The 19,337-nt window shown below is 40.0% G+C and overlaps 1 protein-coding gene and 1 pseudogene across 2 annotated transcripts in view; both read left to right on the top strand.

The window, feature by feature from the left end:
- KIF16B (kinesin family member 16B) overlaps nt 1–19,337 on the top strand; it is a 240,341-nt gene that overhangs the window by 139,032 nt on the left and 81,972 nt on the right. For both annotated transcript variants that reach the window (XM_075564014.1, XM_075564015.1), the window contains one exon: nt 11,767–11,889. In XM_075564014.1, the coding sequence (XP_075420129.1) occupies nt 11,767–11,889 (123 nt within the window). The remainder of the gene's footprint in view (nt 1–11,766; nt 11,890–19,337) is intronic.
- LOC142422207 (uncharacterized) lies at nt 715–2,575 on the top strand (annotated as a pseudogene).

Genomic DNA, 19,337 nt, shown 5'->3' with positions numbered 1-19,337 from the left:
TTTAACTATATAATTTGGCAGCTGTGTAATGATGTGATATGATGTCGTTGTCCTCTATTTCCACATAATATAATTTGTGCTTAAAACAAGTTTGTCTCTGGCTCCTAAGTATGCCAATAAGTGAGGAGAGAGTATACTTCTGGATTTCTTTTGAACTTGCTATTTGATTTTCTTTTCTTAAACATTCTCTGACTTACTTTCTGTCTGTGGGTATATACTTATTGCCACAATTAAGTTTGATCTTCAGAGGTCTTAGCATTCATGAAAATGAAGTCTTAGACCAAGAAATGAATATGGTGGGTCAATACCATGCAGCCTGTAACTATCAAGATATTCACTAATTTATAAAGTATGTAATATGGAAATAAATCTTCTATATGTGAATTAAATTACCTATCCCAAGTTCTATTATTCATATATATGTCAACTCAAATGGCTTAGACTTTTGATTTAACCTCTGAATCCATCCACAAAATGAAACACACTGTGGCAGGGTGACAAACAGTGATGCTACATGCCAGTTTTCATGTTTGCTATGGTGGGGAGGAAAATGCAGCCTTGGCTGGCACTGTATCGTGCACCACTTCTGCCCAAATAGGCTACTCATCACTAGAGGGGAAAGAAGAGAGCTGATCGGAACACTTACTGCAGACAAGACTTCTTTTCTGCATGCCAAGAGGGAACCCACTAGCCGAGAAATCAGTCTTTGAGACGATGTATTACACGATAGTAATTGCAAATATAGCTGTCCAAGGAATGCTGGCTGTTTTAAACCAAAATGTTGTAATCTACCTAAAATCTCTTTTACTTTTTTAAATTAAAGACAGCAACACTGGCAATTCAGAATATTTTCAGGGTAATTCAGAAATGTTCATATGCTGATGACACTGGAGGTGAACAGCTGCACCGTGCCGTAGCACACTTCCCAGAAGTGTCAGTAAGTAATGGACATACAAATACCAGACAGCACAAAATGCTTTGTTCGTTCTCTCTGTCCGTCTTTCTGCAAAGGAGAAAGTATGCGATGTCCCTCTGATCGCATTCCTCTGAGGGCTTCGACTTTGGCATCTCACAGGAAACAGCCAGTGGAGAGAAAGCTGCTGAAAACAAGTTAGCTTTCCAGAGCAACTTGTGAGCATCAGGACAGAAGCTATCAATGAATTGGAGGTTTTTGTTTTAAATAGTTGTGCTACACGATTTAACCATCAGATCATAGTAAGGTATGTGCAGTCATCACAACAGTCATCACTACAGTCAGTTTCAGAGCATTTCATTCTGATCCTCATGTTTGGTAGCTTTCCTTTCTTCCCATCCTCCTCTGCCATGCTCCTGGGCAATTTTCAATCCAGTCATTGTCTCTCTAGGTCTGCCTATCCTGGCTTCATAGGCAGAAAGTCATGCAAAACACAGACAAGAAGCCAACAAAAACCAAGCAACCAAATCCAACCAAACCAAACAACATAACAACTAGACAAAACACAGAAGAGCATCAATTGAAAAGAAAGCAGAAAAATTTAAAACCGAAACAGCTTTTTTTTTTTTGCTTCCTTATTTGTTTTTTAACACAAGTTCTCAGATCTTTATAGAGATAGTAGCCTTCACCTGCAGCAGGTTGGCACAAGGCGTTGAGTGGAGCCAGGCACGTGGACAGCTTCTGTGAGCCAACTGGGCTGACCTCCCAGGTAACCGCCTTAGTCAACAACCTGCCGATTTGGAAACACTCGCCCCTTGACGTGCCCCGGAAGTCACACCTGGCATCATCAGACTCTCGTGCTTTTGCTGCAGCTCAGGTCGGCCGCAGTCACCGTGAACTAGCAGGGAACACCCTGCTCCACACTATTCTTGCCATCACAGCTGCTGGTTTCCCAGCTTCCCGGCCGAGCTCGGTGTCTGGGCTTGATATGAAGGCTCTAGAAATAACTCTGCCTTTACGTAGACCATTGTGGTATTTCCAGACCAAGTGATTACACTCCAAGAGGGCTTTTTAAAAGACTCTCTTAACCATGTGGCTTGTTCTGTGCCCGAACCTTTAGGTGACATCAGTAAAGTCAATGCTGTTTATTGGCTTGCTGCTGTGAGCTGCTCAGGGCCTACCCCAGCCCTTGTGCTTACTGTTGGTTTTGTCAGCTTTATATGCTCTGGTTCTGTTAGATTATCTCTTTGACTCAAAGTCTATTTTTCAAGCCCTGCCTCTCTTGACTAAAGGAGATTCAAATTGCAAAGTGTTTGATCCCTGGGTTCTGTAGGTTTCTTGCTTACTGTATCCTTTGACCATGAAAACGTCTCTCATACAGACAGACCTCCTGTGTGACCTGACACCAGAGAGTGTGGCTGCTGCCTTCACTAATCATCCTTTGCTCAAGCAAGTCTGGTTCGGCTTCTTTTTTTCTATTGGAAAGGAGACATCTCTTATTTGGTTTGGGCAAATCTTTTATCCCCCAACTTCTAGAATACCTTCGTTTACTTTCTTTGTGGAGATATGGACGTCAACATCCCTTCTCCGGCAGAGATTTACTTATTGCTGAGAGTTAAGGGTGACATCAGCCAAGGCTGTTGCAGTCACGGGTCCTTCTGAACACCCGTCTTTCACTAATGAGAATGATGACCCTGTTCATCCTCCACTGTCTTTGAACCCATCTCCTCCACCTGAAAAATTTAATACAATCAAAGTGGAATCATCCCTGGGGTCACAGAAAGAACAATTACCAACAATGAAAAGAACGTGTCCTTTTACAAAACCTCAAGCTTGCATCTGACTCAAGAAATCATCCTCTCAGAGTCAAGAGGCTAATTCTCAGGTTAGCAGCCAATCATGCTCTTCAGCCATCAGAATGTGGCATGAGAGGTGTGGAAGGTACCCTCAATCCACAAGACGAGACTGGATTTGCTAATCTCTCCCATGTGACAAGATCTGAGGAGATTTTTTTAAACACCTGTTTTTTACATAGTTTGGTGTGTGTTTTCATTGAAGGTTTACATAGCAGTTAGGGTTCCCATTCCACAACTGGTTATATTTTCAAAATGCGTGAAAAGTTTTAGTGTTCTCATTCTGGCTGTCTCCTTTCCGTCAATCTAGTTATCTTTCCTATTTCCTTCTCATCTTTTAAAAAATGTTGGCCACTTATCTCATGTATGAGATAATCTTTTAAGAGAGCACCATATGCTTAAGTGTTATTCTGTATTTTATGAGCCCATCTCGTAAGCTCAAGGGCTAGTTTCAGTTGAAGTAAGTTAAAAAGAAGACCTCAAAGATCGTACTGATAGGAAGGTTTCATTCCTAACCCTGGTGAGTCTTCCATTTATTTTCAGGAATTTGAGGCTTTGTTCGTCCATTCTATCAGGTCTATCTATTGTGACCCTAATCAGAACCAGAACCAGCTAGGTACCATCTAATTCTCAGAGTAAACCAGGTTGCGCTTTGACTAGGTGAAGGGCCATCAAACTGGGCTCACAAGCCATGGGCCGCTCGTTGCACATGTTCAACATAACTTCCAGGTTCACCTGTTTCAAGGTACTTAACGAATTATTTTTTCTCTTTTGCTAAGTAATATTCCACTGTGTTTATGTACCATATTTTATTTCAACTTTCATGCCTTGACAGACACTTAATGCTTCCATGTTTATGCTACTTGTGAATAGTGTTGCTTTAAACATGGGGACACATGTCTGTTTCGGTCTGATTCATGGGGTATATACCAGTGTTTTTCAAAGTGGGTGATTCCGTCCCCTGGAAGGCACTGAAACAATCCAGACGGGCTACAAAAACTGCTACCTTCACTTTATCCTGGATTGTAGCGCAAAAATTTTCACTTTCCAATTGAAGGAAGGTACTGAATAAATTTTTTTGTCTTGGCCAGGAAGCAGTAGGCCAAAGTTTGGGAGCGTATGATATACACCAAGAACTGGAATTAATGGGTCAAATGGTAGCTCTGCCACTTGTTTTTTAAGAACTGCTGGGTTGTTTTTTCACAACACTAGTGCACTTTTGTACCTCCACAAGCAGTGAATGAGGTTCTAAATGATATATATATTTTGAAAATTTTAATAATATGAATATTAGTATTCAAATGACCATTCAAAGAAATGTGACTTTATCAGCATGTTCGACCCCTCAAACTGAGGCTGTAAATGCTTCGAATACCTACAGTACAGTAAAATACGGTTATATAGTCGAATATCAGCCAAGGCACCTCATTTTACCACAAAAACTGCATTAAAAATGTGCTGGAAAACTCGGCGTATCCTCGAGTATATACGGAATCTGTTAGCAAAACAAATCAAATGTCTTCATCTTGCTTCATTTTTTAAAATCTCAAACTTGTAAGTTTGAGCCCAACCCATTATTTATAAGGCAATTAAGGCCCTTTTTTGTGTGTTTGGCTTCAGTTTCTATTTACTGCATGATGAATTGGAATGTGTCGGTGGCTGCTGAATGATTGGTAGTGGCTGAAGCAGGTACGCAGGCTGACAGTGCCCTTCATTAACATTCTCGGTTACAGCCATGATTTAGCTGAGTCCATTAATGATGCATCCAGCTTCCTTTAAAGGCCCGGGAATTAGAATGTCCTCCTGTCACAATGATAAGAGGTGTCAAAACAAGGGCACATGTCCTGCAAGTTCATTCCTAAGCTAATTGCCTTTTTCTTTTTTCATTGTTTTTTACTTTCTTTCCAATCTATTTGCTTTCACTTTGTGTGGGTTTATTTTTTACTATATTCCCCCCTCTAATTTTACTTCATTTTCAGAGCTTTTATATTTCTATTCAAGAAAGGCTTTTCCATCTACTTTTGCTTTTCAAATGGTTTCTGTGTTGTCTAAAGTATAGTCTCCTGAGAAAACCTTCAACACCTCGCAGTGGCCACCCTCCCTGCCTTTGAGCCCGTCCATTCCTCATACTTTTGCCGACCCCAGTCAGCCCGGGTCAGGGCCTCCCAGCTGAGGGCAGGTGCTGCCTGTCCTCTCATGTCTGTCTCTGTCTTCGGGAAGGGACGTCTCCAAGTTAGGTTCTCTCTTCCCTTAGGGCCTGAGGTCATTAAATGCTCCTATTTCTTGGGGGCAGGAGTGGGGTACCCTATTACATTTCAAGTCTGTGAATAAGGAGTTGTACCATTTTATTACCTCCCCTACACTGTTTCACTCCAGCAGTGATCATGCTTCAAAAGGACTCACTTACTGAGTGTCATACACAGTGGAATAAGTCAATGATTCCACTACATCATTTATTTTAACCCTAGCGTAGATGGATCATTTGTTATTCTGATAAAATCTATGGGTTACAATATATTCAGAAATGTCAACAATTGTGGGTCTTGGTCATTCATTCTAGACAATAACTCTTCAAATATTTTTTAAATAACTATTTAATCTGAATTGGGTTAAATTTTTATTTGCTCACAGCTCCTTGTTTTGCAGACTTCTGATTGACAGGGTGAATTTATTTAGTCTTTGTTGTAAAACATTTCAAAGCTGTTTTCCTTCTAATTCTCATTTTTGAAAAGAAAATGTGTGTTAATACCCTTGGAGGAAAATACTTATGCCTAATAGAACTAGGAATTATAGTAATTTTTATTTACATGTTCCTCCTAAGATGTTTTGAAGCTTTGGTCAATATATTACAGCCTCTTTTACTAATAATTCACTAATGATCAAACATTCTTCAGGGAGAGTCCATATCCTAGTTAAGTTTTTTTTGTTAACTTAAGTACACATCCTTTAATAAACATTTTATAACACTCACATTTCTTTAAAAAAAAGTTGTGGTGGATATTATATCAGTCAGCTATTGCTGAATAACAAACAATCCCCAACATCTCAGAGGCTTATGTAAAAACAAAACAAAAAAAGGAAGAGGGAGAAGAAACCTCTTATTTCTCTCTAGTGGTTTCCAAATGGGTTGCAATGGCTCTATTTAGGCTGCAGGTCGTCTGCAGCCCAGCAAGAGTTGTTTTGCTCAACTTGTCTCATTTGGGGGCTCTATGGAAGGGGCAATGGCCATCATGGTGATAACATGTGCAGCCAAATCATGCTAACCTCTGCCCCCATCATGTCTCCTAACATCTAACACAAATCGCACAGCCAAGCTCACAATCAAGCAGAAGGAAATATAACCTATCTACCAAGAAGCTAAAGCCAAGCAGACTCTGGATATAGACTCCTATTCCAGGGGAAAGAGAAATTTAAACCAATAATTCTGTGTACCACAGATGCATGTGCCGTTACCAAAGCTCCACAGAATCTATAATTCACAATTAAAAAATTAACAAAAAGAACCTCATAGAACTTCTCCTAATGGAAAGCTTCAGTTTGCATTCCTATTCAATATTTGCTCCCTGAATGAGCTAAATGCGCGGTTTCCCTTTAAGCAGTTTATTCATTGGGGACGACTCTCATTGTTGGGCTGTTCTTTCCACAAGCTGTCTATTGTGACCTCTGTTTTTAATGTGTACTTCTATAACATCCTTCTGTAGCAAAACAAATGTTGTATTTTACCCTGTCATCTGTTATATCAACTTCCCTTCAGAATAGATGTTTACCATCTCTCTCATCAACTCTGCTGTGTGTTGTGTGTGTGCATATACTTAAGCTTCAAAACCCTTCCATCCGTTCACATTTAGTATACGTCACTGATTCCAAACTACTGCTATTCAATCTCTTAATGTAGATTCGCCCTTTTAAAGAGTCCTCTTTATAAATTATGGGACTAAGTAGTCCACTAGGTGAGAAGAGAGAAAGAATTTTAAATCAACCCTCATGTTATTCTGATAAAGTGCAATAAAAACATTTGTTGTGGAAGATTCAGTGAATTACAATGATAATGACAATTCCAACTTTCATTTTCAAGAATATCATGATTTATAATTTACATAGCTTTTCTCACATATAGATTCTCAAAATAATCCTAAAATGCAGGGGTTATTACCATTGATCTTCATTTTCTAGGTTGGAGCTCAGAGTCAGAAAGAATCACTTAATTGAGAATTAGAACTCAATCCCCGCTTCCTTTCTCCAAAGTATACATTCTTTCCACCGTGCTAAAGCTACCTCCTAATTACTGTCATTCTTAATGTTGGTAAAATTTTCATGTATTTTCACAAAAGCTACAATACTAGGAATAAATATTTGGAAGATTGTTGTATTAGGATAAGTTTACTAGAGAATCAACACTAGGATACTCACATGAATAAGAAATAATATATAAAGAAGTAATTTTCTATCAAGAAGGCCTCCCAGCCTTGTCTCACTCAAGATCCTGGGTCCAATGTTAGCCAGAGCCTTCTTCAGATTCATGTAGCTGCAGGCCAACAAAGCAGCGGTGGAAGTCGTGAGATCGATCTCATGTCGGTAGACACAGAGCCACATGGGAACATGACAAGGTGTCAACAGCTGCCAGGGCCAGTCGAGGCAGACGCAATCCAAGCAAGGGGGAAGGTCAAGGGAAAAACAGTGAGAGAGGTCCTCATTGTCTCACTTATAAAAAGGTCTCAGTTCCAAGGAGGCAGCACTAGGCTACCTGATTGACACGTTGGATTCTACTCTTCCTTCCATACAGGTAGCATCAAGTTGGCATAAAAATCTAACACCACAATTGGTTAAGTTGGTTTTCTTTTAATTGGCAGATAATTCACATGTAATTTAATGGTTTAATCATATTAAAAAGAGTTATATGATCATCCCCATAATTTTAGAACATATTTTTTCATTCTTGTACTCATTATTATTAGTTCCTCTTTCCCCCTTATTCTTTCCTGTGGTAGTCCTAAGAAACTAATAATCCACTTACTGTTTCTTTAGCTTTACCTATCCTGAATTTTATACCCAGAAAACATAGGCAAACAAAACACTAATAACACTAACAAAATAAAACCAACAAACCTTGCAAGTTGAAAAGAAAACAGAAAATGTTCAAAACTAGGGCAAATTTAAAGTGAGTCAAAAAGGAGAAAAAATAATATGTTAAATTTTCACCAAACCACCTTAGGTTATGATTCTTTAGGAATCACTTTCCAATGAACTCTATCTGATAACAAGTCTATTCACATCCCTAGTCAATGATCAGAGAGGGGAGTCAATAGAGGTTTAATCCATATGGGGACCCTGGAATGCCTTTGGGGCTTTCGTTGTAATCCATAGCCTACTGCAAATTGGGTGCTAAGAATTTAGACGAATACCATTTTTTTCTTGTCCTTGTGTTTCATTATTTATAATCCTTGGATCACTAAGGCTGATGTCTTTCTTCCATGTAGACTTAGTTGGCACCTCCCTTAGATGGCTGCTTGTTTGAAAACAGTCCTTTAAGACCAGAGATGCTATTTTTTCATAATCTGTGGAAATGCTATGATTTTTAAATATAATTTCAAGTTTGAATATTTATCAGATACTTGCACTTCCAGCCTTGGAAAAAAGTTAGTCAACTCATACATATTAGGAAAAATCATCTCTTCTGGTAGAAATCATGGATTAGCAATGCCATGCTAACATTTAAAATATATATACCCAAAGACCACTCACTCAAGGGATTCTTCAAACTTCTGAATCCAAAACAGTTCGCCATTATTATTTTTTTTTACAGGTATATTAGGCTAGGTCCTGTAGAGAAGCAAAACCAATGATTTGTATATATCTATCTGCCTTGGGCTTCCAAAAGTTTATGGGAAAGAGGATTAAAAGTTAATGGAATCTTTAAATATATATTTTTTAAGTTAATGGAATTTTTCTATGGGTTTTTTGTGGCTCCATCATATACAAAGAATTCTCTCAATTGGATGCTGGTAAGCCGCAAATGTGCATGTCAGATAACAGGCTAGTGGCTTCTCCTGAGCCCTTTGGCTGCAGGGACTAATGAACTCTCAATCAGTTGGTCAGAAAACAGGCTTTTGGTTCATGGTGCTGTGGAAGTTGATGAATCTCAAAATTGGCAGGTGAGGTTGCAGGCTATTGGCTTACGTGGCTGCAGCAGTTGGCAGGTTCCAGAATTGACCATTCAGATATCAAGCTGTTACCTCAAACTCAGAGAATTAGAGATCAGAAGATGACAAGCCATATGCGGGATTCACAGCAAAGGAAAGTCTTAGTAGTGTGTGTGAGTGTGTCTGTGTGTGTGTGTGTGTATGTGTGTGTGTGATACAAATACACCTCTCCCCTGCCCCACCCCCCAGGAAACTTCTCTTACATCATAGGATGGCTGGAGTACAGGTGTGTTTTGAGGAAGAGTGGGGCTCCAGCAAGGATGTGACTGTAGGCAGATCATAGAAGGCTCTAAAACTCAGGATACACTCTACAGTTATCCTGGCTCATTAGCATATAGAGGGTGAGATTGACAATACAAAATCAAGGATAATTACATCGAATCGCAAAATTTAGGATCACATGTATTATATTGGGAATCATAACCTAACCAAATTGGCACATAACATTAACCATCACAACATGTAATTTATTCCCAAGGATATGTAAAAATAAAAGAAATAATATTTTAATTGAAAGCCTGTGTTTGTTTCTTAATTTATATATTCTGATTTCCTAAATTCCTTATGACTTATGCTTGTTAAACCCTGAGTTTGACAGGCATGGATGATCCAGGTGTATTGAAGCATGTGCGTCCACATGTCTTTAAAAATGCAGGTCAGTTGTATTTCCTAAGCCTTCAGAGATCACACAGTATAAAGACAATGTCCATATAATACAGAGATAAATGTTACCTTCCAGAGGTTTATATAAAAATGTCTTAACTATTTACTAATAATTTGTATCTGCTCGCACAAGTTCCTTTTATTCATGCTGTTTAGGATTTGCCTCATAATGGAGAATGTAGCAGTCTTACCGTCTCACCTGCACCACATCCCCTCTTTCAGTCCACTTGGGCATACAGTAAGAGCTTCAAAAGAGTTGCTTCAGTTAAACGTGGTATCATAAGTGGTAGAAAAGGAATAAATAGAAATATATACCATGATGTGGAAAAGAGGAGGAGAAGGAGAGAGAATGAATTAGTAATGATACATTTGATAAGACTCAAGTCTGCCCATATTAAGAAGCAAAGCTTGAAATGAGCTTTAGGAGATTAAATGGCAGTGTTCAGGTCTGACCTGGTCATATTCAGGTGTATACGGAACTTGTCCATCCATTATGTAATTAGAGTGTTTAGGGAGACATGTGTATGACACCTTCTGAAATAGAACCCTGCACATGGATGTTAATAAAAAGTACTGTTAATTTCCAAAACCCCTTTGGAAGAGACAGTCTGAGGACGCATGAAAGACTTTAATGTGAATATTTAAAATGCAGTCCATGCTTGGCTAAGCACCTGACTACAGTATTTTACTGGCAATGAAAAATGACATGGTTTTTGACACAAGACTATAACTTCATTAAAAGTTTAAGAAATGATTTTTGTATTTTTACCTTAATAGCTGATGCTTATTTTTCACAGAAACATGATAAAAGTTACTAATTATATATGTTTTCTTGACTTTTCCTTTCTAAATAAAACCATTCTGTATTGCATTTGAAATTGTCTGAATGTCCAATGTGTTTACCTGTACGGGAGCTGCTTCAGAGAAGTGTTTCCAACATAGCCCCGTTCATGTTCCTGAGATGCGTAGTCAGTATCCCCGTGCAAACCTAAACTTCTTCTCCACCACATGTAGAGAAACTGTTACGTAATGCAGAATAACGAAATCATTGAACTTTAAAGTCAGCCATAAGTAATGGGATATCATGCGATACAGCCCATATTTAGTTGTCTATTTATCTGGGATTAAATTACTTTGAAATTTTATGATATGGTGATGAAGATGGGCTCGAGGTTAGCCAGAGTCCCAATCCTGGCTCTGCTGCATCCATCAATCACATTACCTAAGCTCTCCGTCTAGACATTTGATAAATGAAGTTAATAACGGTAATACTTCAGAGGGGAATCGTAAAGTTGAAGTGGAACGTTGCATCTAAACATGTTTAGCAGTTTTCAGTATATAGTGAGTATTCCATACAAGCTCACAATAATTATTATTTTTATTATTTTATTGCTCTTATTACTTCAAAAATATATTTGGTTTTCTAAAGTACCAACTTAGTGTACATTATAAGAGTTATTCAGAGTGGTTTTTTCCCTCCCATTCATCCTAAAGAAAATTCATTTTGAAGATTTAGTAATTTCAAAGTGCCACTTTCTCAAACCCTTCTGGTATCCCACTATCTACATAATAAATGTTTATCACGTGGCACCTAAAGAAAAATGCTTTGGATTTATGTTAATTATGGTTCAAAAGCCTTTTCACATACCACTGACTTATAAAATGCCCAGGATTTTAAAATGAAGTAAATTTGAATAAAATATCCACCTGTTTAGTTCCATGTACAGCAATCTCTTTGTGAAGGAAAAATATGTTTATCAGATGGTGAAGATTTTTCAAAGAGGAACCTGGTTTACACTTCCTTTTTTCTTTTTTTTTTCAAAGTCAGGATACATAATCTGTCCCTTTTATAACTTGTTCTTATAAATTGAAAGGAACTTCAAAGCCAAGCAGCATTTTCAAGTGCTTTTGACCTGACTTCTTGGAATAGTCTACCTAAAGAATGCTCTTTTGTTATCAGAGAGGCGTAGCATTTTTCTTTCAAGGGGAACCCATCATTTTTCTAAGTAAGCACTACAGCTCTGTGCTCTCTTCCCTACTTGAACCACGTTTTCTCCCTGCAACCACAGCGAAGCATTTTCAATGAAGTGATCTTGGCTTTTCTCTTTGTTCTCCCTTTCTGGTGTTCATTTGATAGCGGATGGTTTCTCGTTCTTTGGGAGCAAATCCGTGTGACCCGAAGGACCCAGTTAAAGTTAGTATTCCACGCTACATCCTCTGCGGACAAGGGAAGGACGAGCACTTCGAGTTTGAAGTCAAGGTAGGTGTGCCTTCTTCCTTCCTGCAGGAGTGGGGATTTAATACTACACAGAGCTTTCTCTGTTTTCCTTAAGAGAGACAAAGCTACATTTGAATACATTATCGCGTAAGATACAAATCACAACCTTCTTTTTTTTCTTTCTTTTTTTAACATTTTATTAGGGGCTCATACAACTCTTATCACAATCCATACATATACATACATCAATTGTATAAAGCACGTCTGCACATTCTCTGCCCCAATCATTCTCAAAGCATTTGCTCTCCACTTAAGCCCTTTGCATCAGGTCCTCTTTTTTTTTCCCCTCCCTCCCCGCACCCCCCTCCCTCATGAGCCCTTGGTAATTTATACATTGTTATTTTGTCATATCTTGCCCTATCCCAAGTCTCCCTTCCCCCCCTTCTCTGCCGTCCCTCTCCCAGGGAGGAGGTCACATGTGGATCCTTGTAATCAGTTCCCCCTTTCCAACCCACTCACCCTCCACTCTCCCAGCATCGCCCCTCACACTCTTGGTCCTGAAGGTATCGTCCACCCTGGATTCCCTGTGCCTCCTACTCCCATATGCACCAGTGTACAACCTCTGCCCTATCCAGTCCTGCAAGGTAGAATTCAGATCATGGTAGTTGGGGGGAGGAAGCATCCAGGATCTAGGGGGGAAAATCTGTGTTCTTCATTGGTACTACCTCGCACCCTGACTGACCCATCTCCTCTCCTAAACCCCTTTATGAGGAATCACACCCTTCTTAAAGTACAGTATGTGAAACTCTAGTCTGTAAATCATGCTTTTGTTGCTGTTAGGGGCTGTCGAGTCGATTCCAACTCAGCGACCCTATGAACCAAAGACCACTCAATTGCAGCCACTGTGTCAGCCCATCATCTGGAGTGCTGCCCTCTTTTCAGCTGCCCCTTCCTCTTTACCAGGAGTCCTGGTGGTGTAGCCATTAGCCTTAGGCTGTGATCTGCATGGTCAGCAGTTCGAAACCACCAGCAGCTCCTGGGAAAAAGACTGGGCTTTCTATTCTCATCACCAGTGATAGTCTCAGAAACTCACAGGGGCTTGCTATGAGTCAGATTTGATTCGATGATAGTGAGACCTCTTTAGCAGGTGTCCTACCTTATCATGAGGAACTGGCCTCTGATAGCATGTCCAAAGTACATCAGACTAAGTACATCAGTCTCACTGCCTTCACTTTTAAGGAGCATTCTGTACGTCTTCTTCCAAGTCACAGTGTTTGTTCATTTGGCAGTCCTTGGTACTTTGAATGTTCTTCACCAGCACCATAATTCAAATGCATTGGTTCTTTGGTCTTCCTTATTCTGTGCCCGGCTTTGACTTGCTTTGAAGCTATTGAAAAGACCCGGCTGGGCAGATTTGCTCATATCATCTGTCATTTGATCTCGCTTTGTCCTTATTTTATTGTTTTAGTATTAATTGGAGTTAATATATCTATCATTCCATAGTCAGTCGTGTCAAACAGAATCATACAATTGCTACCACAGTTAGTTTACATTCTTTTACTTCCTAGACATCACCTCCCTTTCACTCTCCCCTCCTCCTTTCCCTACTGCACCCCCACTCCCCCCCCCCCACCTTATTCTACTTGCTGTCCCTATGGGTTCATCAGTCCTGGGTCTCATATACTGAGACACAGCAAAACATACAACACAGCGTCAAGAAGGTGACCTCCAATGACATAACACCTCTGAGATACACCCTAACGTGAACAAATAAAAACACAACAAAGCAAAAAGTACGGAAAACGTTGAATACCCTATCAGGTCCAGGGTGCGTCAGCGTGCATCAGAGGGGGGATCAACCGACAAGTGTTAAGGTCAGATTTATGTCCCTGACATTTGATCTCTTGACTCTAGCTTCCTTAGCCTTAATTGTGGAACCACGCTCAAGTGCAATCGCTGACAACTTCAGTCTTTTCTCCCTTTCTCATGTTACCACTGATTCCGTTGTGAGGATTTTTGTTTACTCTGTGTTGTAATTCAAACCGGTGGCTGCAGGCCTTGATTGTCATCCCCAAGTGTTTCAAGTCCTTCTCACTTTCTGCTTGCACAACTGTGTCATGTGCGCCGCAGAGGTTGCTAATGAGCCTTCCTCCAATCCTGACGCCTTAATCTTCCTCGTGCCACAATTTTCTTCATATAGTCTAGCTTCTCTGATTAGTTCCTCAGCGCACAAGTTGAATGAGTATAGTGAGAAGATACAACCCTGACTCAACCCTTCACCTGATTTTAAACCATGGGGTGATTCCTTTGTTCTATTCCCAGCACTGCTTCTGTATCCATGTACAGGTTCAACATGCGCACAATGAAATATTTGGAAATTTCCATTCTTATCAAGGCTATCTATAGTTTATTAGACCCACGTATTGGAATGCCTTTGCATAGTCAATAAAACACAAGGAAACGTTTTTCTGGTTTTCTCTGCTTTCTCTTTCTAGTATTCTCTGCTTTCAGCCAAGATCCATCTCATGTCAGTAATGATATCTGAGTTAAAGTTTATTGTGCCAACCTGGCTAATAAGCACATGTGGGGTTAATTGAAGGGCAAAGAGATAAATGGCTCTGTGAGCCTCCCCTTTCTAGTTCTCGGGTCTCTTGCTTTTTGATGGTTGGACCAGGGTGCAGCTGCCTTAGCCAGTTCCATGCTTCAGCTGGTAAGGCTCACTTCCTGCAAGACATCCCCGAGGAGAAGCAGCATGAATCTACCCCGATGCAGCCCTGGGTGCTGGAGCAGCCGTGTGGAGACCCTGCCAGCACTGAGATGCTTACATGCTCACTGATTCGGCTTCCCTCCTGCAGTCGGCATCATAGTGTGTGTTTTGTGAGATGGAGGAGGACTTTGTGGATTGGTGTTGGGCATATGGGCTAATGTTGGACTTGTGGGCTTGGGCAGCACTGGGTTGGGTTATTGTCTTCATGCGCACTTTCCCTTTACATAAAGCTCTCTTATACATATGAGTTTCTGTGGATCTGTTTCTCTAAAGTACCCAGACTAACACAATATCCCTTGTTCAATGTCTTCTGAATCTGGCCTGAACCTTGGGCAGCTCCCTGTCAATGTACTGCTGCAACCGTTGTTAGATGATCTTTTGGAACATTTCATTGGCATCTGATATCAACAATTTTGTTCTATAATTTGCACATTCTTTTACGTCATCTGTCTTTAGAATGGATACTAATATGGATCTTATCCAATTCATTGGCCAGGTATCTCTACCAAATTTCCTGGCCTATAAAAATGAGTGTTTGTAGTCCTCATCACCTGTTGACACATTTCAATCGGTACTCCATCAGTTCCTGGAGCTTTGTTTTTAACTCTTGCTTTCAGTCAGTATAGCTTGAACTTCTTCCTTCATTACCATGGATTCTTGCTCATTTGCTGCCTCTTGAAATGGTTGAACGTCGACAAATCTGTTGTGGTAGAGTGACACTGTACATTCTTTGTATGCTTCATGCATCATTTGATAGGTTGCTTTTAGAATATTTCAGTATTGCAACTCATGGCTTGAATTTTTTCTTGGAATCTTTGACTCTATGATTAGGAGCAAGTTTCAGGGTCTCTTCTGACATACACTTTGATCTTTTCTTTCTTCCCTCCCTTTTTAGTCACCTTTTACTTTTGTAGGGAAATGTGAGCCTTTCTACTCCCATAAGGATTCTGTCCTAGAGGGTCACTGTGACTCAGTTAACTTGATGGCACTGAGTTTGGTTTGGGGGCTTTCTTTTTTTCTGCTTTCTTTAGGTAGGACATTCCTGATGCCACCCCACAGCCTGTCAGGTCTTCTGCCATTACTGTTCATGCCTCAAATCTTTTCTTGAGATCTTCATGAAATTCCTATGTGTTATACTCAAGGTCACATTCTGGCTCTCATAAACTTGTTTAGCAATTTATGGTCTGTTCCGTAGTCACTCCTGACCTCATTGTAGTTAGTGGCTGACATTAAGCTGTTCTATCACGTCTTCCCACAGGTGGAAGTCCATGTATATAGTCACTTTTTGTATTGTTGGAAAAAGTATTGTGATGAAATCAGTGGACTTGCAAGTTTCTATCACATGAGCTCCACCTTCATTTCTATCACCAAGACCATATTTTCCGATTACTGTTTCTTCCTCTTTCCCCCCTCCCACTTGTTTGCATTCCAATTACTGATAATTACCTATCAGTTCATTTGATTGCATATTTTGTCAATTTCAGACTGAAGTCATTGGTAAAATTCTTTAATTTTTCATTACTAACTTTAGTAATTGGTACATAAATTGGAATATTAGTTTTGTTGACTGTATTTTTTTGTATGCTGATAGATAAAATCCTATCAAAGACAGCATTGAACTTCAAGAGAGATCTTGAAATATCCTTAGTGATGAAGAATGCGGTGCCATTTCTCTTGAATTTGTCATTCCTGGCATAGTCAGCCATGTGATTTTGTGATTTGGAATGGCCGGTAGTGGTTAATTTCAGCTTTCTTATGCCTAAAATATCCATCTTTAGGTGTTCCATTTTCATTTTTGACGCCTTCCTATTTCCCTTGATTTATAATTTGTACATTCCAAGCTCAAGTTATCGATTGATGTTTCTTATTTAAGTCATGCCCATCTGCAAATGAAGTCCTGAAAGTCTTGCTCCCTCCATATCATTATGGTCTTTTCTGGGTGACGGCAGCCCTTGTTCACCTCTAATCTGAGGGCCTTCCAAGTTGAGGGGCTCATTTCTGGCACTCTCTCGAACAATGTTCGGCTTCTATTAATGAATTTTTGAGTGTCTGACAATGTTTCCTTGCTATCTGTAAGGGTTTTAGTCACTAATTCCTCTGAATCATGGTCTGTTCTTAACGTGGTCATTTTGGTGACCTTGCTGGCATTTGAAATACCTTGACATGGCTTCCAGCATCACAGCAACACCCAGCCACCACACTATGAAAACTGACAAACACATAGTAGCGGTAACACAGAGGAAAGTTATCTGATAAAATCTAGAAAATACACCCCAAACAACCCAGCACACCTTTTGTTTCTTTTTCTTTTTTCATTTTCTCATGTCTAGCCACAGAGGATAGGTAGGATCGCTGAGCCTGAGGAGAAAACAACGGGGCTGGTGGCTCTGTGGGGACATGGGAGAGGAGGAGGAGGAGGGAGAAAGGAAGGGGAATCCAACAAACCCAGGGACAAGGGAACAACAAGTAATTTAATATCAATGGCAAGGAGTGCTTAGAATGTCTGATGTGGTCTGATCACGTGCCACGTAGCTGAGAAGAAGTATTAAGAGTCAAATAAAGGTCAAACATGATAGTGGGACAGGAGGAAAGTAAAAAGACATAAAAGAAAGAACTAGGAAGTACAATAAAATTTATAGAGGCATTAATTTAGGGGTGCACATATGTAAACATATTAATGTATAATGATAGGGTTATAGATCTATGTACATATATTTAAATGTTAAGCAGTAAGGTAGCAGACAGGTATTCAGTCTCTACTCAAGTACTCCCTCAATGCAAAAACTCTTCATTCTAATACCTGGCATTCTGTAGTACTCACCTTCCCTATATGATCACTGAAGTCACAATGGGTGCATAAGCAAATGTGGTGAAGTAAGCTGATGGTGCCTGGCTATTAAAAGATAAAGCATCTGAAGTCTTAAAAGCTTGAAGCTAAACAAGCGGTCATCTAGCAGGGAAGTAACAAAGCCCACATGAAGAAGCACACCAGTCTGTGTGATCACAAGGTGTTGATAGGTTAAGGTACTAGGCATCAGAAGACCCAAAACCAGCAAATATATCGGTGTAAATGATGGGGTTTGGAGTGGAGACTCAAAGCTCATCAGTTGATAATTGGACATTCCATCACAGAAGGGTCACAGTGAGACAGCCACGGTTCAGCACAACACCGATGGAACACACAACATTCCTCTAGTTCTTTAATGCTTCCTCTTCTCCAGTATCATGACCCCAGTTTTACCTTACGTATCTAGTTAGACCAGAGCATGTACACTGGTACAGATAAGAGCTCTCGATATATGGAATAAAGGACAGATAAACCCCTCAGGAACAGCAATGGGAATAGCAATCCCATGAGAATAGGGAAAGGTGGGGGAGTAGGGAGAAATGGAGAACCAACTACAATGATATATAATCCCCCATCCCACCCCTCCCCAGGATAATGAGCAATTGTGTTGATGAAGGGAGATGGTGGTGTAAGATAATAAAGTAATAATAATTTATAATTTATCAGGGGTCCATGAGGGTGGACCATGAGGGTGGAAGGGTGGGAGAGGGAGCAGGAAAAAGTGAGGAGCTGATACTAAGGGCTCAAACAGAAAAAAAATATTTTGAAAATGATGAAGGCAACATATGTACAAATATGCTTGATACATTGATGGATGGATTGAGTCCCCAATCCAAGCGCTGTAAGAGCCCCTAATAAAATAATTTATTTATTCAAAAAAATAATCTCCCTCCAGAAGTCTTAATCAGGGAGAATAAAAGTGGAAGTATTAAAGTTGTTATGTATTTTAATAAAATTTTAACTATTTAAAAATATATGTTTGACTTAAAAAAATGTAGAAAAGGTGTGGTAGTTGGATAGACAGTCCCTACTTATTAGCCTATCAGTCAAATGACCACCACCCTATTTTGTCCAGAACTTAGGGTTTTCCTGGAATTTCCAGTGCACACAGAGCAATTGTACTCTGTATCCCTGGCCTTAGGCTCATTGATCAGTACAATAGGAATGTAAGCATCAGAGGGATTTGAAATGCTGAGTCCAGTGGCTAGTATAACTGGTGTCTTGGTGTTCATGTGTGGATGGTAGCCACAAGGCCTGGTGTTCGAATCACCAGCCCTCGGAGTGAGAAAGACAGGGCCTTTTGCTCCTTTCAAGCATTACAGTCTCAGAGACTCACAGCCGCAGCTCTGCCCTGTCCTATGGAGTAGCTAGGAGTTGGCTTCGATTGGATGGCAGTGAGTTTGTCTTCATTTGGTTAATATTGCTGCTGCTACTGCTGTTTCTCTTATTAATCATGACGTTATCCTAATCTGTTTAAACACGATTTGACTCATGCAGCTTGACAGGAACGGGTGTGCTCCTGCTTTCTTACCTCATGCTTTCTGAAAGGATGACTTCATCCTTATTTCTCTTGAGTCATCTGACTTCATCAAATGCTGCTGGTTGCCATTTCCTTCTCAACGGGTTGGTAATAAATCAGACCTCTTCATGTTGAGGATAGGGAAGGGCATTGATGTAAGGAAAGCCGCCTGCATCACCAGTACGTTAATGTAGTAGGAAACTCTTGACGGCATAATCATTCACAGAAATACCACATTAGTCATGCAAATGCTGGACTTTGAGCCTGCTGGTTCTCTCTGTCCTTGCTGAGTAACGAGGTCTTTTAATTTCTCTGAGCCTCAGTTTCCTCATTGATGACACGAGGCTATTGAGAAT

The sequence above is a fragment of the Tenrec ecaudatus genome, chromosome 12 (genome assembly GCF_050624435.1).
Source record: "Tenrec ecaudatus isolate mTenEca1 chromosome 12, mTenEca1.hap1, whole genome shotgun sequence".
Lineage (NCBI taxonomy): Eukaryota > Metazoa > Chordata > Mammalia > Afrosoricida > Tenrecidae > Tenrec > Tenrec ecaudatus.
This window is presented reverse-complemented; position numbering and strand designations above follow the sequence as displayed.